A 23019-nucleotide genomic window follows, 5' to 3' on the forward strand; every position below is an offset into this window, starting at 1 on the left:
TGTGAGTGATGAGCTGTTCCAGAAAATTGAGCAGTTCACCTGTCGGATGTATGTTGCTAATAGCAGCACTGCTGAGGTGAACAAACTGCGTTACCAGCTCTTCTGCACCAAAAGGGGAGAGGTTGAGTCCAGCCAGCTGCCACCATGTAGAGACTGTCTCTTTATGCATGTTCAACAAGCCAACTATCAGGCAGCTATATGGAAGTGCTGTCTGCAGGCTAACCCTGTGGTGCCAAGCCCTACTGAGTATGGATGGACAGACGATGAAGGCAAGCTGGCCATTTACTGGATGCGCTCCCCACCTGCACCAGATGTGGTCTTGGAAATGCTAACATGCAAGTGTGTGCATTCATGCAAAATGCCAAGCTGCATGTGCCTGTCAAATGGACTTCCATGCACAGACATGTGCAGGTTACAGACCTGCAGTAACCAAAAACAGCAGGATGGTCCAGAACTGGACTTTGAACTTGGGGAGTCAGATGATGAGAGAAACGAGCAGTTTGATGAATGACAGTGTGATGATTCTGATGGTATTACTGTGGTAGTAGTCTATTGATGCACAGGATGTTGATTCTGGACTTGGTTACCCAGAGCTTGATAACAATAATGTAACCATATTCACATATACCCATTACCATTACATATACCCACTAATGATATTGGATTACATGTATCATTGACTAAGTATATGTAAATGTCATTGTTGTTTAAAATATTAAAATAGTTCATTACCTCACTATGGTATTCCTTTTTATCATGTATTTTGATTGTGTATTTAAACAAATGTATAGAGACCAGTTTGTGACCTAACTGGCTTTGGTCTAGTTCTCATTTAAGGCTCACAATCACCTCACACAATGAAATAGTATGGGTATATTATACATTTTCTGAATCTTTACAGTCCTGTGAGTACTCCAGTTTTTGTGTTTTGTGTCCCTGATATTCCTAGATGCCACAGGGCTAAAAGAAAGTATATAGTTTAGGCGAACATTGCAGAAAGATGTGTGTTATTGACGGGTTGAAGAGCTCAAGTGACCTCTATATTTGTGAGAAATATCCACAACAGGGCTTGAATGAAAGCTAAGAAGGTCCCCTTTAAAATGATACCAAAGACAATATTATAGAACATTGAAAAATGTCCTGACCATGAGGCTAAACCAGGATATGCACCAGCGTCTAAAATGCAATTTAGTTTAGCGGGTGGTTAACTTCATGAGCTGATAACTGTGATACAGCTGCCACTCAGGAATGGTTATCATACCAAAATATCATCTACAGACATGGATCCTTTCAAAAATTATAAGTAAGTTTTGCCACCTTGAGTGTACCGAAATATCGTCTGGCCCATGGACTACGAGTGAGGGTAGGATGGAGCGGGAGATTGACAAGCGGATTGGTGCAGCATCAGCAGTAACGTGGACGTTGTACCGGACCGTTGTGGTGAAGAGGGAGCTGGGCCAGAAGGCAAAGCTCTTAATTTACCAGTCAATCTTCATTCCAACCCTCACCTATGGTCATGAGCTCTAGGTAGTGACCAAAAGGGTGAGATTGCGGATACAAGCGGCTGAAATGAGTTTCCTCCGTAGGGTGTCTGGGCTCAGCCTTAGAGATAGGGTGAGGAGCTCAGACAACCGGAGGGAGCTCGGAGTAGACCCACTGCTCCTTCGCGTCGAAAGGAGGCAGGTGAGGTGGTTACGGCATCTGATTAGGATGCCTCCTGGGCGCCTTCCTTTGGAGGTTTTCCAGGCACGTCCAACTTGGAGGAGACCCCGGGGTAGACCCAGAACTCGCTGGAGGGACTTCATGTCCAATCTGGCCTGGGAACGCCTTGGAGTCCCCCAGGAGGAGCTGGAGGGTGTCGCTGGATAGCGGGACGTCTGGAGTGCCCTACCTAGCTCGCTGCCACCACAACCCGACCCCGGAGAAGCGGCTGATGATGACATGAGATATTAAAAAAAATCATTCATTCATTCATTCATTCATTCATTCATTCATTCATAACCGCTTATCCTTACTCAGGGTTGCAGGGATGCTGGATCCTGTCCCAGCAGTCATTGGGAAGCAGTCAGGAAGACACCCTGGACAAGCCACCAGTCCATCACAGGGCCGACACACACAAAAACACACACACACACATTCACACCTAGGGATAATTTAGTACGGCTGATTCACCTGACCTACATGTGTTTGGACTGTGGGAGGAAACCGGAGTAACCGGAGGAAACCCAATATTATTAACCAAATTAATTAATATTATTTTTTAGATTGTTTTAGAAGTGATGCTGAAGATACACGGTGGCCAGTCAGTCACACTGCAGAAGTGGTGCTGAAGATACACGGTGGCCAGTCGCCTCTGTTTTGGGGGATAAATAGTGGAGGTGGGGTAAAATGGTGGAAAGTGGAGTCTGGGGTCAACACGGTGCACCCCCCCACACACACACACATGCATACACACACCAGACATACACGACACGTACACCACATGCACACCACACATACACACAAAACACACCTACACCACAAACACATACACTCACACACCACACATACACTACACATGCATCACACTTACAAAACATAAACCACACTTACACAGATATACACCACACATACACCACACGTACACACACACACACACGCATACACCACACACAACACATATACCACACACACCACACGTACACACACACACACACACACACACACACACACACACACACACACACACACACACACACACACACACATAGTGCTTGGGCAAGTGAACAGGACTGAGGATGTTGTCCCTGCTGTGTGTTTCCAGTGTGTCCCAGTTGTGTGTTTCCAGTGTGTCACTGCTATGTGTTTCCAGTGTGTCCCAGTTGTGTGTTTCCAGTGTGTCACTGCTATGTGTTTCCAGTGTGTCCCTGCTGTGTGTTTCCAGTGTGTCCCTGCTGTGTGTTTCCAGTGTGTCCCTGTTGTGTGCATCCAGTGTGTCCCTGCTGTGTGTTTCCAGTGTGTCCCAGTTGTGTGTTTCCAGTGTGTATCTGCTGTGTGTATCCAGTTTGTCCCTGCTGTGTGTATCCAGTGTGTCCCTGCTGTGTGTTTCCAGTGTGTCCCTGCTGTGTTTTTCCAGTGTGTCCCTGTTGTGTGTTTTCAGTGTGTCCCTGTTTTGTGTTTTCAGTGTGTCCCTGCTGTGTGTTTTCAGTGTGTCCCTGTTGTGTGTTTTCAGTGTGTCCCTGTTGTGTGTTTTCAGTGTGTCCCTGCTGTGTGTTTACAGTGTGTCTCTGCTGTGTGTTTCCGGTGTGTCTCCGTTGTGTGTTTCCAGTGTGTCCCTGCTCTGTGTTTCCAATGTGTCCGGGCTGTGTGTTTCCTTCCAGTGTGTCCCTGCTGTGTGTTTACAGTGTGTCCCTGTTGTGTGTTTTCAGTGTGTCCCTGCTGTGTGTTTTCAGTGTGTCCCTGTTGTGTGTTTTCAGTGTGTCCCTGCTGTGTGTTTCCTGTGTGTCCCTGCTATGTGTTTCCAGTGTGTCCCTGCTCTGTGTTTCCAATGTGTCCGGGCTGTGTGTTTCCTTCCAGTGTGTCCCTGCTGTGTGTTTTCAGTGTGTCCCTGTTGTGTGTTTTCAGTGTGTCCCTGCTGTGTGTTTCCTGTGTGTCCCTGCTGTGTGTTTCCAGTGTGTCTCTGCTGTGTGTTTCCAGTGTGTCCCTGCTCTGTGTTTCCAATGTGTCTGGGCTGTGTGTTTCCTTCCAGTGTGTCCCTGCTGTGTGTTTGCAGTGTGTCCCTGTTGTGTGTTTGCAGTGTGTCCCTGCGGTCTCTGAAACTCTTCCTTGTGTCTCTCACCATAACAATGGCTGCAGACCAAACACCATGAGCGGTGTTTTCCTCTCTGTTTGGTGGGTGCAGGGCTCCCAGATCTGTGTGACAAGACCAGCCTGGCGGCCAGTAAGACCAGCCTGGCGGCCAGTAAAACCCGCCTGGCAGCCAGTAAGACCAGCCTGGCGGCCAGTAAAACCAGCCTGGCGGCCAGTAAGACCAGCCTGGCGGCCAGTAAAACCAGCCCGGCAGCCAGTAAGACCAGCCCGGCAGCCAGTAAGACCAGCCCAGCAGCCAGTAAGACCAGCCCAGCAGCAGAACTCAGACTGCACCCCTGCCAGTCCATAAACTCCACTTTTAAAGCCCAGCAGCATTGCTGTTACTGCCAAGTGTGTATTAATATCTAGAAGTAACACCGTGAGTGTTTAGTACGCCAGCCTTACAAGCACAGTCCTCTCACCGAGGTCCTCAAACAGCCTCATGTAATCAGATACACTACAGCATCATAAATAAAATATAGCCCTGTGAACGTGTAGGCCGACTCACTGATGCATAAACTGACCTGTTGCTTCATCTGTTCGCGTCCTCTTCCTCTTCCTCCCTGCCTGCACAACACGAATGTAGTATTTTAACTTCCTAGGCAGTTACTGTAGGTAACTCTGGTAGATGGTGACTACCAGAGCTGGGGTCGAGCGGCGGTCAGATGAGGGCCGAGAGACTGAGAGCAGGAGGCGCATGCCCAGTAATCCAGGCGAGGAAGTCCCGGAAAGTTGAACCGGTTCATCTGGACAAGACGTTTAGTGGAGGAGATGCTTCATCACTCTTCTGAGTGACGTCTTCAGTCTCGCCTGACTGCAGGTGTCCCCACCCTGATAAACAAGACAGTGGTATAACGACCCAAACCAATGACCGGTTTCATATGCAAATTACCGTGACCATTAACTAGAGTTTCAGTGGCCATGTGTACTATTCACAGAGGATTTGGGAATGGTTGCAATCACAGCATTGTAAGATGGTGACAGATGTACTCTTGCCCCCCCCCCCCCCCCAGTTCAGGGATTGTTGTTCCCTCTTCACATAGATGGCCTCTAAGACTCCCCGTTCAAACCAGCATTCCTCCCTATCAAGGATGTGCACGTCCTCATCCTTTAAAGAGTGGCCACTGACCTGTAGATGGAAGAGTGGCCACTGACCTGTAGATGGAAGAGTGGCCACTGACCTGTAGATGGAAGAGTGGCCACTGACCTGTAGATGGTGTAGACCAGGGGTGTCAAACTCCAGGCCTCTAGGGCCACAGTGTCTGCAGGTATTTGTTGCAACCGTGCACTACACCATCTGATTTTTTTTTTATCACTTTAGTTTTTATTGAAGTTTTTAGGTCAATACAAACATGGCATCCGTATTCAGAAGTAAACATTGAATTATCTACATTTACTTGCACACAAGCCCAACAGGGCAACTCAAAACAAACAAACAAAAAAAACACACAAAAAAATGAACCACATGAGCTTCCTGTGGGTCTAACTTTCCAGTCTTAAGTGTTGTCATGAATTATGTTGTGGCGTGTTTGCTCCTTAAACCATGTCCATTTCTTCCACTGGTCTTCCATCCGAGGTACTGTAAGTCTCAATCGATGAGTCAGTTTTTCCATTGTATGAATGTCTTCCACTATTTCCATCCATTGTCCTTGTGTGGGGGCGTCCACCTGGCACCATTTTCTTGTGATTGTCTTCTTAGCCGCAATCAGCATTATCTTAACCAAACATCTATCACTTGACCCTATATCGTCGTTTTTAAAATTACAGAAATAGAGGGTCATATAGCTCTTAGGGAAGTCATATCCAAGTACCTTTTGTATTACATCATGAACCATCTCCCAAAACATCGCTAGCTTATTACATTTCCAAAATATATGCGAGTGGTCTACATCCTCTGTTCCACATTTCCTCCAGCATGACAGTTTGGTGTTGGAGTATCTATTTTTGATTTTTGGTGTAATAAAAAAACGTATCAGATTTTTCCAGGAGAATTCCCTCCATATCCGCGAACTAGTGGAGGATTGATGAACTTTCCACATATTCTGCCAGTCCTCCTCTGTAATTTCTGTGCCAAATTCTAATTCCCATTTTTCTTTTATATATGTAGTTGAGTGTTTATTAGTTGTGAGAGCTTGATATAGTACAGATATAGTCCTAGATTTTCTCCCTTTATATGCGTTGATTATAATTTGAATCACACTGTTCACCTCCATGGAGGGTCCTCTCCTGATACGTTTGTTGTAATAATCCCTTAATTGTAAATATCTAAAGAAGTCATGATTCTCCAAATCAAACTTGTCTTTCATACCCTGAAAACTCTCCATCTCCCCTTTTTCCTCTAGAGTGCACCATGCTGTGATTCCCCAGTTAACCCACAGTTTAAAAACTGTGTCATGCCTCGCTGGAGTAAAGTCTCTATCATATGCTACCCATCTCAATAACTGTATCTCATCTTGTAATTTGTTGATTTTAATCAATTTAAACCATAACTCCAGTGTAAATAATGTGACTGAATCCATGTGGGTTTTTGTTTTCTTGTATACTTCTTTATCCCCTAAAATATTCTGGATAGGGTACCCACCATATTCCCTTTCCATGACTTTCCACTTGGCCATGTAATCTTGCCTACACCAGTCAACAGCATATCTCAGCTGGGCAGCTTTGAAATATTCTTTTAGATTTGGTAAACCCATACCTCCCTTTTCCTTTGAGAGTTGGAGAGTTTCATACCTTACTCTGGGCTTCTTCCCTCCCCAAATAAATCTAGATATTGTCCTATCCCACCTATCAAATTGAGCTTGAGTCACCTCTACAGGCAACGATTGGAATAGATAAAGAAGCCTTGGTAGAATATTCATTCTAACTGTCTCAATTCTTGAGCTGAAGTCAAGTGGCAGAGTGGACCATCTATCAATATCCTTTTGCATCACATCGTTGATCTTGCCGTAATTTGCTTTATGTAATTTAGACAATTCCTTGGTAATGTAAATTCCCAAATATTTGATTTTGTTTAGATTCCAATTAAAGTCAAATTTTCCCTTGAATTCTGTGGTTGGAGTATAATTGAGAACTAGCACCTGTGTTTTTGAGATGTTAATTTTATATCCAGATAAATGACCATATAGTTCTAGTAGCTTCATTAGTTGAGGGAGTGATGTATGTGGTTGCTCAATATAGGCTATGACATCATCAGCAAATAGCCCCACCTTGTGGACAGTGCCATTCACTGTCACTCCATTAATTCCTTCATTTTGGCAAATGGCCTCCGCTAAAGGCTCAATGAATAACGCGAACAGTGTCGGAGACAAACAGCATCCTTGTCTTGTCGACCTCTGCAAAATGAACTTGTTCGTTAAACTCCCGTTTATTTTAATCCGAGCATTAGGTTGTTGATATAATGTTTTAATACACTGTATTGACTTATTGCTGAACCCTAGTCGTTCCAATACTGCATACAAAAAATTCCAAGACACCCGATCGAATGCTTTTTCTGCATCTAAACTTACTAATAGTGTAGCTTGTTTTCTCTTACTCGCTTGATCAACAATATGCAATGTCCTTCTGATATTATCATGCGTTTGTCTTTCTCTCATGAATCCTGTTTGATCTTCATCTATCAAATCACCTATGAATGAGTTTAACCTTTTGGAGATAATTGTCGTATATATTTTATAATCTACATTTAATAATGAAATAGGTCTGTAGTTCCCACAATATTCTTTATCCTTTTCCGGTTTTGGAATGACTGTGATTATTGCCTCTGACCATGATGGTGGTATCTTATTATTGTGAAGTGTCCAATTGAAGGATCTCAGAAGTATCGGTGCCAGCTCTTCCCTAAACACTTTGTACCATTCTGCAGGGTATCCATCGCTGCCAGGGCTTCTATTGTTTTTCAAAGAATTTATTGCATCTATCACCTCTTCCATCTTGATGTCAGCTGTTAATTTGTCATTTTGGAGCCGTCCAATTGAGGGTAAATCTAATGAATTCAAAAAGGTATTAATTTCCGCTTCGGATGCAGGTGTGGGTTGTGAATATAACTCTTTATAATATCCCAAAAATATGTCCTCTATGCTTTCTGGTATATTCGTTAACTCATTTGAATGGGGGTCTCTGATCTTATGTATATGGCCAACTGTTGCTGTTTGCGAATACGTTTTGCCAACAGTTTAGTTGCGCGCGGGCCTGTTTCATAATATCTTTGTTTGAGAAACAAGCTTTTTTTCTCAACTTCATCTAACAGTTCTTTATTAATGTCTGACTTAGCCGATTTGATTTGCTCCAACACCACGGGGTTTCCCGCAGTCTGGTATTCCCTCTCCATTTCTCTTAACCTGTCCGTATTCTTTCTGGATATAATTGATCTTGCCTTTTTGATCAATGCTGAATGCGCTATTAACTTTCCCCTGATGACCGCCTTCATGGCATCCCAAAATATTGTTGGGTCTACTTCCCCATTGCTGTTTTCTTCTAGATATGTCCGAATATCCGCCTTTAACATAATCTTACTCTGCTCACTATTCAGTAGACCCACATTAAACCTCCAAACCGTATTTTGCTTTCTAGAATTCAAATTAATTTCTAAATATACTGGATTGTGATCTGAGATATCCACCCCTCCAATCCCACACTCCTTTACTCTGTAAATATCGTCTTTGCTCATAAGGAAATAGTCTATCCTTGAATGAACTTTATGTACAGCTGAGTAATGTGTATAGTCTTTTTCCTGAGGGTGTAATTGTCTCCACACATCATCCATCCCCATCTCTTCCAGTGATATATTTACAAATCGAGTGACCTGTGTTTTAGTCCTTTTGATACTGGTCGTATCCATTTTGTGATTCAAAACGACATTCAAATCTCCCCCACAAATTAAGACCCCCTCTGACTCGTTTGCTATCTCATCAAACAAAGATTTAAAAAATCTTTTATCACTTTCAGGAGGGGCGTATATATTTACCAATGTCACTGGTTTGTTCTCTAACCTCCCCTTCACTATAATATATCTCCCCTCCTTGTCTCCAATCTCCCTATCATAATCGAATTGAGTTTTGTTTGATATTAAAATTGCAACACCTCTCCTGCGCCCTTCCTTGTAGGAGCTATAATATGAATGTCTGTACCCATATTTCTTAAGTTTCCCATGCTCTATCTGTGTTAAATGGGTCTCTTGGAGGAATATGATTTGTACATCCCCCTTTTTTAGCTTAATCATAACCTTTTCCCTCTTCTTTAACATATTTAGACCATTAACATTCAGCGACATTATTTTAGTAGTGTGAACCATCTAGACATCTTGATACTCTTTTTCCATATATTCCCACAGAGCTCCAGACAAAAAAAGTACAAATATAAAACACATTAATCAACAACAAAAATAACTTCCAACTAAAGGGGCCTAACCACCCCGAGTCCCCGTTGGTAGGTGAAGGGAAATCCTTTTCAGAAAGGGCCCCACTCTAGACTTGACATTTTGCCCATCACATGGGATAAGCCTACAGCCTTGTCTAGGCATGTCCAACGTTTGGCAACCATATAGCCTACCTCTCTCCGTGGCATGTGATGAAAAAGCCTTTTGTAATGGAGCTCAACTCAGTCAGAACGATACCAATCCTACTTTCTCCGATAGGCCTGGAGCTTCTCTTTCGCTCGTTGTGCAGCTTCACGTCCTCCTTTCGCGCCTTGGACTCGTTGCCACCCTGCTCGCGTCCCAGTCGCTTCCACCTACTCTGTGGCCGTGGTTGCCGTGTCATCGTCTGGTATCTTGATGTCGCAGCCTCTCGTCTCCATGTCCATCGCAGCTTCCCTGGCATTGTCGTATGTCTTCGTTCCGTTGTTCCAGTGGATCCTTATTTTGGCGAGGGGTGTCTGGAAACGAATTCCTTTACCCTTGAGCACTTTCTTAATGCCCAAATATGATTTTCTTTTCCGGACCACTCAGCTGCGTAATCGTGATCAAAGTAAATACGTTTGTCCCCTATCTCTATCTTACTCTTTTTCCATGCTTTCTTGAGAATCATTTCTTTTATATCAAACTGTTGAAAGTTCACCACTATTGACCTGGGGGGAGCTGTTGGAGGGGGTTTCTGAGCGAGGGCTCTGTGAGCTCTTTGTATCTGGAGATTGGTCCCTTCTTCTAAGTCAAGTTGAGTATTCAAGAGTTGTTCCACGTACTGGGTAATGGAGCCTCCCTCCGTTTCCTCTGGCACACCAAAGATTCGAATATTGTTCCTCCTTGACCTCCCTTCCAGGTCCATTATTTTTTCTTGCATCTGGCGCGTTTGGATCGACATGTCCATCAGTAGTTCTGTCGAGTCCGCCTGCCATTCCTCTAGCTCGGCTATGCGCTTCTGGGCTTCACTCATGTGCGCTTTCTGCGCCTGTATTTCGCCGTTGCTCTCTGCAAACTTCTGTGTCATCTCTTCTCGGAAGCAAGCAATCTCTTCCTTCACTTCCCTTTTCACCTCATCTTTGAGGCTGGCAAAGTCACCTCGTAGCTCTTGTTTGAATTCTTGTATCTCTTTAGCGATAGCTGCTAATCCGGCACGCAATGTCTCAGCAGTGTCCGCCGCCATTGTAGCTTCTTCTACCTCGTGTTTGCTATTACCTTGCTCCGACTGTTTCTTCGCTCCCTGTGTATCTGGTGCGTTACCCTTTTGGATTGTACGGCTACCTTTATTCGAATTACCTCCTCTTATCATTTCTCCTTTTTTTGCGTCGAGTTTAGTGTTTTAGAGGATTTATTTTAGCCAACTTGCGAGAGGCAGAAAGTTGTGCTGCTATTCAAGTCGCCATCTTACCGGAAGTCTACACCACCTGATTTAACTAATTAGCTCACCTCCTGGATCAAGGAGGGAAAGGAACTAGTTTAATCAGGTGGTGTAGTGCATGGTTGCAACAAATACCTGCAGACACTGCGGCCCTCGAGGCCTGGAGTTTGACACCCCTGGTGTAGACTGTGTAGATGGTGTAGACTGTGGAGTCCTGGTCTGACGTGTTAGCTCTCCTGTGTTGTGCCATCCTCTTGGCCAGCGTCTGTTTGGTTTCCCAGATGTACAAGTCACTGCAATCCTCCTGGCACTTGACAGCTTAACATAAGTTAACTATATTACTCTTAACCCTCCCCTTCCCCACAAACCAAGAGGAAGGGGGGGGGCTAAGAGTACATCTGTCGTCATCTTAGAATGCTGTGATTGCAACTATTCCCCAACCCTCTGTAAATAGTACACATGGCCACTGAAACTCTAGTTAACAGTCATGGCAATTCGCATATGAAGCTGATTGTTGGTTCCGGTCGTTATGCAGCCATGCTACCTGCAGTCAGCGGAGACTGACGAAGTCCCTTATAAGAGTGATGAGACATTTGTCCCACTATACGTTGTGTTCAGATGAACTGGTTCAACTTTCTGGGATTAGGCCTCGTGTGTGTGTGTGTGTGTGTGTGTGTGTGTGTGTGTGGGCGTGTCCCTTGTCCATGTGTGTACGTTCTGATCTGCAGTCAGTTTGGTCGGATTTGGGTATAAATGAATTATTTAATTTAAAATAGGGATTTTTATTTACAGATATTATTCATTTGTCAGTTTAAGATAGATTAAGTTAGATAGTGTGACAGTTTGATTCCTTCTGCAGCATATGATGATCATTTAATTGAATTCTGGTATACATAGATGGGCCAGTGTAATTTGTCTTCGGTGTAACATTTAAAAACTCTTGGCAGCACGGTGGTGCAGTGGTTAGCGCGGTCGCCTCACAGCAATAAGGTCCTGGGTTCGAGCCTCGGAGTGGTCCAACCTTTGGGGTTGTCCCGGGTCGTCCTCTGTGTGGAGTTTGCATGTTCTCCCCATATCTGTGTGGGTTTCCTCCGGGTGCTCTGGTTTCCTCCCACAGTCCAAAGACATGTAGGTCAGGTGAATTGGCCATACTGAAATTGTCCCTAGGTGTGTGTGTGTGCGTGCGCGTGTCTCGACCCTGTGATGGTCTGGCGGTCTGTCCAGAGTGTCTCCCCGCCTGCCGCCCAATGACTGCCGGGATAGGCTCCAGCATCCCCACGCCCCTGAGAGCAGGAGAAGCGGTCTGGAAAATGGATAGATGGATATTATTATGCAAAACAGGTCTACCCAACCAGCGGACAAAAAAATGTAACCCGTGGCAACACTTCAAAAGTAGCCCAGATTCCGCAGGAAGACCGCAGACCTGGTAACACTGGTTGGTTGCCACTGGTATTACTGATTGTTACCATGGTAACATGGGTCTTATAGTGCATTCATGAGCAACTGGGAAGTGGGAAAGTTCCAGCGTCTGAGTGGGAGAACACACGTGAATGCCTGTATAACCAGAACACCCCCCCCCCCCAGCGAAGTGGGAGGTTGTTGAGAAGCAGGTTTGATGTGACTCGACATGGCAGCGTTTGTGGTGAATCGTAAGAAATGTACTTGCTCCACGCACAAAATAATCACTTCATTGTTCATTTAGGTTGTACTCATTAGTGCAGGATGTCTGGGTAGCGTGGCGGTCTATTCCGTTGCCTACCAACACGGGGATCGCCGGTTCGAATCCCCGTGTTACCTCCGGGCTTGGTTGGGTGTCCCAACAGACACAACTGGCCGTGTCTGCGGGTGGGAAGCTGGATGTGGGTATGGGTCCTGGTTGCTGTGCTAGCGCCTCCTCTGGTCAGTCGGGGTGCCTGTTCAGGGGGGGGGGAACTGGGGGGAATCCGACTGTTTCTTCGCTCCCTGTGTATCTGGTGCATTACCGTGATCCTCCCACGCGCTGCACTACATCCTCCTGGTGAAATTCCTCACTGTCAGGTGAAAAGAAGCGGCTGACGACTCCACATGCATCGGAGGAGGCATGTGGTAGTCTGCTGCCCGGGGAGGGCTGCAGAGGGGGTGGAGCAGAGACCGGGACGGCTCGGAAGAGTGGGGTAATTGGCCGGATACAATTCGGAAGAAAAAGGGGGACAATTTAAAATAAACAAATAAATACTTTGTGGTTTACGACCCTGTCTTGCCTCAGCAGCCGGGGCAGTGGGGGAGGGGGACCCCCACGATATAACTGATCAACTGAAACACCATCCGACTGTGACCTTAGATCCCACGAGACCACCTGCTGAATTTAAGCATATTACTAATGTAGTGTACAAACAGTATCGACCTCCCGAGCTCAGTTTCGTGCCCGTGTTGGTTTATGTGGGTGATGACCAGGTTGTCACTTTCCTGACAGCGGAGGTGGAGCAGGTTTCCCGGGCTCTGTACCACGCCACCTGTCTGTTGTTGTCATGTTGAACACTCTCCAATAGGAAGTGGGATGTTCCCAAATGGGAACTTCCCCAATTCCCAGCTGCCTGAACGCACGAGTCAGCCTGGGGGTAAGATGTCTACTTATTTTGGTTCAAAATTAGTCGGTCTGTATTTTTGTGAAATGGTCTAACTTGCATTAGACTGATCTCTGAGCAAAATGAAGACTGTTTTAAGACTACAGACCAGTCTAAAATACATACGGGCCCCAGCAGTCTGTAATATGGATTTTTAAAGGGGGTGGTGACCATTTTAAAACCGATGACATATACTTGTATTAAAGTACCAACACGGGCAGCATCCGGTGACTTCCATCTACTTTTAATCCCCAAAAAGAGAGTAGCGATTTAGCACCTGCAACAACAGCATTTCACTAGACGTTCTTTCTTTCTTTCTGTTTTTAGGATTTTTTTTGGCCATTTACCTTTATTAGGTAGGGACAATGAAGCGGCAGACAGGAAACGTGGGAGAGAGAGGGGTCATCATCATCATCGGCGGTCACTCGGGGTTGAGTATGACTGTCCTCCTCCTGGGTCCTTCTGGGTCCGCAGGTGGGTGTAGAGGCCGATCCTGGAGCCGCATAATGGGAGGACACCTGTGCGTGACAGCTTTTTACGTGGAGAGGCTGATGCGCCTGCAGCCACCACGCAGTCCTCGGCAGGGGGTGGCCAGAGTCCAATGGCATGGAGAACCAGGACGACTGGGGACCACCCTCTGTTGCAGCCTTCATCCACCTTCACTGTCGTTGTGACCTGGAGACATCTTCCACCAGGTCTTTGTTGGCTCGCACTTCGTCTGGATCCTCTCCCTTGACCTGTCCGCCTTGGGCGACCCTATCAGGAGCCAAGCTCCGGACAGCATAGCTGTCAGGATCATGGGTACACGCAAGCTCCTCCACCACGGCGAGGTGGGGATCCTTGCAACAAAGGTCTCCGGGTAGAATTGAACTGGCGACAGTCGCCCCATGTGGCATGCGCTGTAACCATTTGGCTACGGAGGCGCTCCAGACGCACTTACTGATTTGATATACCCTAACGAATCCCGTAGGGAAATTACGCTGTGCATTTAACCCATCCTAGCTGTGTAGCTAGGAGCAGTGGGCAGCTGCTGTGCAGTACCCGGGGACCAACTCCAGTTCATCTTGCCATGCCTTGCTCAGGGGCACAGACGGGGGTATTAACCCTACCATGCATGTCTTTTTGATGGTGGGGGAAACCGGATCACCCGGAGGAGACCCACCGCAGACACGGGGAGAACACGCAAACTCCACATGGAGGATGACCCCAAGTTTGGACAACCCTGGCGTTCGAACCCAGGACCTTCTTGCTATGAGGCGACAGCGCTAACCACTGCGCCACTGTGCCACCCAATTTCCAAGGTTAATGCTTATTATGCTACATCGAATGTCTGCTACGTCGAACATCACCCAGGTATCGGTTAACACCTCAAAAAGCATATTTTAGTGTTTCCGGTCCCTTTAAGGACAACTGCAAATGAAAATAAAGAATATTAATTGAATATTATTGTTGTGTTACAGTCTCTGGGAACCTTCCTCACGTCTTCTCCAGTTTACTATGATCACTCCGTAGTCTGTAGGTTTAACAGGTGTGCTTGGGAGCAGCATGCTGCTGCTGAAGACGGCTCTCGGTCCTAACTGTTGCCTTTCACAGAGCCAGAGTATCATTGTATGTTCGCAGCTCGGTTTCTGCAGAGACCTGTCCCAGTCCGGCACGTTGCAGCCCTGGGCTTACCACGTGTTGCATCACGGTGGCGTGCACCCTGGATGACCCTCTGCGGCTCACCGTGAGCCTCTGCGGTGTATTCTGCAGTCTGTGTGACTTGAGAGGAGGCAGGACAGACTCCAGCTGCTGCGGCCGCTTGCAGGTTTCGCTCCGGGCTTGTCCTCTGCGTTACGTTTCTTGAAATGTTTACAGCGAAGGGAAGACGGAAAGTCATTCTTCATCTGGACGTGTTTTGCGGCCGTGCCAGGATGCACCATTCTACAATAGGAATGTGTTGCAGCAGGCTGCTTGGAAGTTTCTGTCTGATGACTTGGTTCGGTTCTGAGTCATCGTTAGCGTGTCGTTTCAGGCTGGGGTATTATAGTGGAGAAGGGTGTGGACAAATACGTTCGCTTTCATCCCTCTAGCGATCCCGTTGTGAACAGTGGGTGGGTGCGGTTCAGGGCTCGGTTAGTGTGCAGAAATGTGCGTGGGTTTGAGCATGCCGCGTGTGCTCGGCAGTTAGCGTTCGCCGGTGCAGCCGCGGCGGGTTGTGATTTGAACACAGCTGCTCGCGGCCGCTATATTGATCTGACAAAGCGTGGCGCTTTTTACGATGGCTTATGTGCACAAAGGGCCACTGTTCGAGCGGGTGGTGTGAATCCTTTACAAACATCAGATGGAGGAGCCTGTTATGCCGGCGCCCCGGTGCATGCTAAATACATCGGTGGTAAACACTAGGAGCCGGTCTGTGCCACCGTGCTGCCACACACACATATCCAACATATCCCAAAAAAATAAAATAAATTAAAATAAAAAATCACTGTCCAAGAGAGCGAACGCCAGGATGAGCTGCCGGTCTGCATGGGCTAGCAGTTAGCTTAGCCTGCCCCGCTTCCGCGTCCTGTCAGACCACCCTCTGTGTTTCCTCCTCGGGCGCAGCTCTAGGCAGGGCCGTGGTCCCTGGGCCAACAGGTTGCAGTGGACCAGGCTCCCCCGGCCGATTTTAACGCCAGCTCTCTCAGCCAGACACCTTCGACACACCTCCCCGCACTTCACATGATGACACTAAAAACACAGTCAACGCTAGGCGAGGCCGCTGCCAGGCCGCCCTCGGTGTTATCGGAACTGCCGGTCTGCATGGGCTAGCAGTTAGCTTAGCCTGCCCCGCTTCCACGTCCTCTGATCGTATTCACAAATAGTTTTCTGTCAGCCTTTCTCGGTTGACTACATTTTCTGCGCTTCTGTAGAGTAAGAAAATGTGTGAACATTTGTTGGTTGTGTCATGTCATCACAGTGATGCATGCTGGGGGAACGCACCTCAAGTCTAGAATAGTACCGCCATGAGTTGTCGCTCCTTGTAAATAATTGCTCCCTCCGTTCAAAGTGTGTTCCCGCATGTGTGTGTCAGCGTGTGATCAGGCAGTGCTGCCGGTGTATTTTTAAGGGGTGTGTGTGTGTGTGTCTGTGTGGGGCAGTTGTCACAATGTCAGAATTCATGTGAATGTAGTCAGGAAAGCTCTAATGAGATTCCTGCAGATAAGCCGTGCCTCCGTCAGTTGAACTTTTTTTTTTTTTTGAAAATAGGATTTTAAAGAAAACGTTAGATGGTAGTTTGATGTTCGTTAGATGTTGGTGTGATGTTAGTTAGACATTGATTAGATGCTAATTAGATATTGTTAGATGATGGTTACATATTGGTTAGAAGTTAATTAGATATTGGTTAGGTGTTGGCTACATGTTGGTTACATGTTGGTTAGATATTGATTACATGTTGGTTAGATATTGATTACATGTTGGTTAGATATTGGTTACATGTTGGTTAGATATTGGTTACATGTTGGTTAGATATTGGTTACATGTTGGTTAGATATTGGTTACATGTTGGTTAGATATTGGTTACATGTTGGTTACATGTTGGTTAGATATTGGTTACATGTTGGTTAGATATTGGTTACATATTGGTTAGATATTGGATGGATATTGGTGAGGGAGGTGTGTGATGGTTTGAGTGTTCGGCTTTAGTGTTAAGGTGGAAAGATGAAACTGGAAATTTTTCACCTTGACTTGTTATTGATCTTATCCGCCCCTGCAGAGAGTGATGGAACATCCGTTCTTTGGCCCTCGTCAGAAGATATCACACATTCAATCTCTTACTTCACACACACACACACACACACACACACACACACACACACACACACACACACGCACACACGCACACACACGCACACACACGCACAAAGGGCTGAGAAACCAGGAGCTTATTGCAACCCAAGTATGATAATCACGGAAAGTTAAAATTACATGTGGGGCGTCTGGGTAGGGTAGCAGTCTATTCCGTTGCCCGCCACCACGGGGATTGTCGGTTCGAATCCCCGTGTTGCCTCCGGCTTGGTCGGACGTCCCTACTGACACAACTGGCCGTGTCTGCTGGTGGGAAGCCGGATGTGGGTATGTGTCCTGGTCGCCACAGTAGCACCTCCTCTGGTCGGTCGGGGTACCTGTTTGTGGGGGAGGGAGGAACTGGGGGGAATAGCGTGATCCTGCCACGTGCTATGTCCCCCTGGCGAAACTCCTCACCGTCAGGTGAAAAGAAGCAGCTGGTGATTCCACATGTATGGGAGGACGCATGTGATAGTCTGCAGCCGTCCCCAGATCGGCAGAGGAGGTGGCGCAGTGACCGGGACGGCTCGGAGGAGTGGGGTAATTGGCCAAGTACAATCAGGGAGAAAAAAGTGGGAGAAAAAATCCACATTAAAACAGACAAATTGCAGCATGTTTCATCGAGTCTATTGGATTTCTGCTAGATTGTCCCTGACGGGTGTGCAGTAATTCATTACACGGGATTGATCTGTACTGCAAACAGTAGAGCGCCACCAATAAACAACTGCCTCACAAACAAGGGAAGGAAAAAAAGAAAAATAAGCGCCTTCGAGCCAGTAAATTTCAAAGACCGATATCCGTCCTACTTGTTAATCACGGCCACGTGCCGTCTCACGTCTGTCTGCTCAGAGGGAAGGACCCCAGCCGAGCTGGGTGGAAGGAGCAGCAGGACGGAGGGGGAGGGAGCAGGGCGTCCTGGCGGTTTGTGGTTTTCAAACTTTTTCTTGGCCTCTTGCACCTCTGAGAGGTTCAAGCAAAACAGAAGATGAACGACATGATGAGACGGGTCCGAGACTGTCTCCTCACGCCACTTCAGCGGATACCCAGGTAACGTTCACCATGCGGGGGAGTGTGTCCTGTGTGAGAACAGTGGTCACACTGATGCCAAGTCCACACTCGCATGGATGAATTTTAAAAATGCGTCTTTTTTCCCCTCCATTTTGGTCTTCCGTACACACCAAGCCAGCATTTTCGACCACCCATAGCTTTTTTTAAAAAGAAAAACCCCTCTTTAAAGTGAAGAATTTGAAAAGGCCGGTCTGGCATTGGTGTGTGGATGATGAAACTGAGCTTTTCAGAGAATAGGATGTCCGATAGAAGAGACATAGAATAGAATAGATTAGAATAGAATAGAACTTTATTTGTCATTGTAGTAATACAACGAAATTGGAAAGTGCCGTTCTTATCAGTGCAAAGATCTGTATAAAAAGAGTTAAAAACATAAAACACACACACATTCATTTCTACAGTCTACTGGACACCAACATATTGCACAAAAAGTCAGGAATCAAGACTTAGCAGCATTTAGTGCGATTATGGCTCGGGGTAGAAGCTTTTCTTTAGTCTGTTTGTCCGAGCTCTTATTGTCCTGTAACGTCTGCCCGAGGGCAGCAGTTCAAACAGATGGTGTCCTGGGTGGGATGGTTCCTTGAGGATGCCATGGGCTTCTTTTAGGCAACCAGAACTGTATAGGTCTTGCAGGGAGGGGAGTGGGCATCTGATGACCCTCTGGGCGGTGGTGATGACCCTCTGGAGCGCTTTCCTCTCTGCTACTGTGCAGCTGGCAAACCAGACACAGATGCAGCAGGTCAGTATGCTCTCTATGGAGCAGCGGTAGAAGGACACAAGCAGTGAGGTGGTAAGGTGGTTCTTCCTGAGGATCCTCAGGAAGTAGAGTCTCTGCTGTGCCTTCCTAACCAGCGCTGTGGTGTTAACGCTCCAGGTCAGGCCCTCCTTTATATGTATGCCCAGAAACCAGAAGTCCGAGACACTCTCCACACAGTCCCCGCCCATGAAAAGGGGATAATGGTCTATTTTGTTCCTCCTGTAGTCTATAATCGGCTCCTTGGAAGATTACATAGAAGACCATACAGATGTTCTCGCATGTTTTAGTCCACTTACCACAAAAACCAGGTGTACTTTACATCACTACCACATTCTAAAGTATACTGTAGATTTTTAGAATCCCCCCCCCCTTTTCTCCCCAATTGTATCCAGCCAATTACCCCACTCTTCCAAGCCGTCCCGGTCGCTGTTCCACCCCCTCTGCCGATCCGGGGAGGGCTGCAGACTACCATGTCTCCTCCCATACATGTAGAGTCGCCAGCCGCTTCTTTTCACCTGACAGTGAGGGGTTTCACCAGGGGGACGTAGCACGTGGGAGGATCACGCTATTCCTCCAGTACCCCCCTCCCTCCCCGAACAGGCGCTCTGACCAACCAGAGGAGGTGCTAGTTCTAGTCAAAGTTACATTATGGTCCCTGTGATGGACTTGCGGCCTGTCCAGGGTGTCTCCCCGCCTGCTGCCCAATGACTGCTGGGATAGGCTGCAGCATCCCCACGACCCTGAGAGCAGGATAAGCGGTTCGGGTAATGGATGGATGGACGTTACGATTGTGTAATGGATGCAGTTGTAAATGTCGACAGGTTTGAGAAGTTTTCTGGGAGTTTTCAGCTGCATTATTCCACAATGTGATTTTGACACAAATAAAGGTAAACTAAATGTTCACTGTGATGGATTACTGTTCAGAAAACAATTAACACCATGGCATGGTTCGGAAACGAGTTGGCGGTGATGTTACATGTAGGCGATTTGTACTAAAAGGGCCAAAACATGTGAAACACTGCTATGGTCCTGAAGCGTGTTTCTATTATTTTGCCATTTTAATGTGGCCGGCAAGCTTTTCACAAAACAACCGACTCATTTTCAGCATGAAAAGGGTGTTTTCTAATCCCTCCGGATTAGTGTGGACAGAGAGGCTAAGCCACGACACGGTGATTTGGGAGGGGATGGCTGTGTCGGCGCCGTGACTTGTTATGAGCGGACGCTATCTTCTTCATCACGTCTGTGCCGACGGCTGATAATTTCCTGTTTTCTCATGACTGCTCTCTCTGCCTCTCTTCACAGAGCAAGGAGATTGGGATCCAGATGCACGAGGAGCTGGTGAAGGTGACGAATGAGCTTTACACTGTAAGTGAAGCACGAAACCACATCAAAGTGTCCTCTAAACTGATCCTCTTGTGCCTTCATCCGGTCACCTCGCAAAACCCGGGGGTTTCTTTGGTTTTTCTCTCGCCTCCTCACTCTCCTACTACTTTTTTACATTTTCTCTTCCTCTCTGTCATCTCTTTTTTTCCCTCTCCGTCTCTTTATCTTCTGTCTTACCGTCCTCCGTCCCTCTCTCGGATTCACCTTTCATTTCTTGTCTCTTCCATAATATTCAAAGAAAGGTGAACCAGTTCATCTGGACACAACTTTTATTGAGAGAAACATGTCATCACTCATCTAATGCCCCTTTTCCACTGCATGGTACCAGGTCAACTCAACTCGACTCTGTTCGACTCGACTCGCTTTACTTTTTGGGATTTCGTTTTCCACTGCAGATGGTGTCCCCTCACGGCGAAGCCCCGCTGGTCATTTGTGGGTGGGTTGACTAGTTTTTTTATTTATATTTAAATACACCCTGTGATGGCCTGGTGGTCTGTCCAGGGTGTCTCCCCGCCTGCCGCCCAATGACTGCTGGGATAGGCTCCAGCCTCCCCGTGACCCTGGGTAAGGATAAGTGGTTTGGGTAATGGATGGATGGATAAATATAAATAAATATACTTTTTTTTTTGAATTTTTTTAATTTATTTATTTATAGGGGTATTTTCATGTCACCTTTTAGTATCGGCTCAGCTCACTTTGCACCTCGTACCTGGTACCAGGTACTGTCCCTAACTTTTGCCCAACGGAAAACCAAAAAAAGCGAGTAGGGTTGAGTAGAGTTGAGCCGGTACCATGCAGTGGAAAAGGGGCATAAGTGACCTCTTCAGTCTGAACTGGCTGCAGGTATCCCCACCCTTGCAAACAATACAGTGGCATAACGATCAAAACCAACGACCGGTTTCATATGCAAATTGCTGTGACCATTAACTAGAGTTTCAATGGCCATGTGTACTATTCACAGCGGATCTGGGAATAGTTGCAGTCACAGCATTGTAAGATGGTGACAGATGTAGACTTTTTGGCCCCCCTCGGTTCAGGGATGGTCATTCCGTCTTTACATAGATGGCCTCTGACTCCCCGTTCAAACCAGTGTTCCTCCCTATCAAGGATGAGCACATCCTCATCCTTGAAAGAGTGGCCACTGGTGTATAGATGGGTGTAGACTGTGGAGTCCTGGCCTGACGTGTTAGCTCTTCTGTCTTGTGCTGTCGTCTTGGCCAGCGTCTATTTGGTTTCCCCGGTGTACAAGTCACGGCAGTCGTCCTGGCACTTAACAGCGTACACCAGGGGTGGCTAACCATGTGCCATGGAGAACCATGTGTGTGCAGGTTTTCATTCCAGCCGGACTCCACACCAGGTGATTTCACTGATTAGCAACCTTCAACCAAAGAGGAAGAATGTATCAGTGAAATTACCTGGTGTGGAATCGGGTTGTAATAAAAACCTGCATACACATGGCTCTCCATGGCACATAGTTTGCCACTGCTGGCGTACACTATATTGCTCTGTGCCGGGGGACCCGATCCTTGGGATGCACCAATTTTTTTTTGGGGGGGGGGTTCCTTCTTTTTTTGCCCAATTATATTTGGCCAATTACCCACCTCTTCTGAGCCGTCCCGGTCACTGCTCCATCCCCTCTGCAGATCCGGGGAGGGCTGCAGACTACCACATGCCTCCTCCGATACATGTGGAGTCGCCAGCCTCTTCTTTTCACCTGACAGTGAGGTGTTTCACCAGGGGGACGTAACGCTAGGGAGGATCACGCTATTCCCCACATTTCCCCCTCCCCCTGAACAGACGTCCCGACCGACCAGAGGAGGCGCTAGTGCAGCGACCAGGACACATACCCACATCCGGCTTCCCACCCGCAGACACGGCCAATTGTGTCTGTACGGATGTCCAACCAAGCCGGAGGCAACACGGGGATTCGAACCGGCGATCCCTGTGTTGATAGACAATGGAATAGACCGCAACACTTCCAGGATGCTATCAGTGTTAACGCTATCAGTGTTAAGGGTGGTGCTGAGTACACCGGTCACCATCTTACAATGCTGTGATTGCAAACATTCCCAAACCCACTGTGTATAGTACACATGGCCTTTAAAACGCTAGTTCGTGGTAACGCCCATATTTGCATATGAAACTGGTCGTTGGTTTCGGTCGTTATGCAGCTGTATTGTTTATAAGGGTGAGATACCTGCAGTCAGTTTAAGGCCCAGACACATCAAACCAACTAGCAGCGACGAAGTCCGACTGTTGTATTGCCTCATGTCGCCTAGCTAGCTTAGCACTGATTCGCTGAGCTGAACAGCCAATTAGAGTGATCGCTCGCACCGACGGGCTCCACCCACTCATCATGCTGAATCGGCTGAAAAGCTGCCGACAGGGGGTCCGACTAGTGCCGATGGTGCGGGGCAGGACACCCCGCAAAAACTAGGGTCACAGAGGCTCATCGACGGCCTGACATTGGCCGACGGTGCTGGTGTGTCACGGCCCTTCGCCTGAAGAGGTCACTTAGATGAGTGATGAAACGTTGCTGTCAGTAAACGTTGTGTCCAGATGACCTGGTTCAACTTCCTGCGAGTTTCTTCCCTGGATTATTGAGCATGCATCAAGCTCTCCATCATGTTGTTATTCTGCAGTTCTTCCATCTGCTTGAGTTCTCACAGTCAGTCAGTTGTGTGTGGGTGTGCATGTGAGGGAGTCTCGGGCTTCAGAAACTTTTCTTTCTTTTGCTTTCTTTCAAATTGTTTGAGTTTGGCCAAAAGTAACACTAATAAACACAAATACATGCCCT

General features: G+C 47.1%; 1 protein-coding gene across 1 annotated transcript in view; it reads left to right on the forward strand.

The window, feature by feature from the left end:
* srgap3 (SLIT-ROBO Rho GTPase activating protein 3) overlaps positions 1–23019 on the forward strand; it is a 145680-nt gene that overhangs the window by 70611 nt on the left and 52050 nt on the right. The window contains exon 4 of the mRNA XM_056274890.1: positions 20142–20204. Coding sequence (XP_056130865.1) covers positions 20142–20204 — 63 coding nt within the window. The remainder of the gene's footprint in view (positions 1–20141; positions 20205–23019) is intronic.

This window comes from Lampris incognitus, chromosome 2 (assembly GCF_029633865.1).
Source record: "Lampris incognitus isolate fLamInc1 chromosome 2, fLamInc1.hap2, whole genome shotgun sequence".
Taxonomy (NCBI): domain Eukaryota; kingdom Metazoa; phylum Chordata; class Actinopteri; order Lampriformes; family Lampridae; genus Lampris; species Lampris incognitus.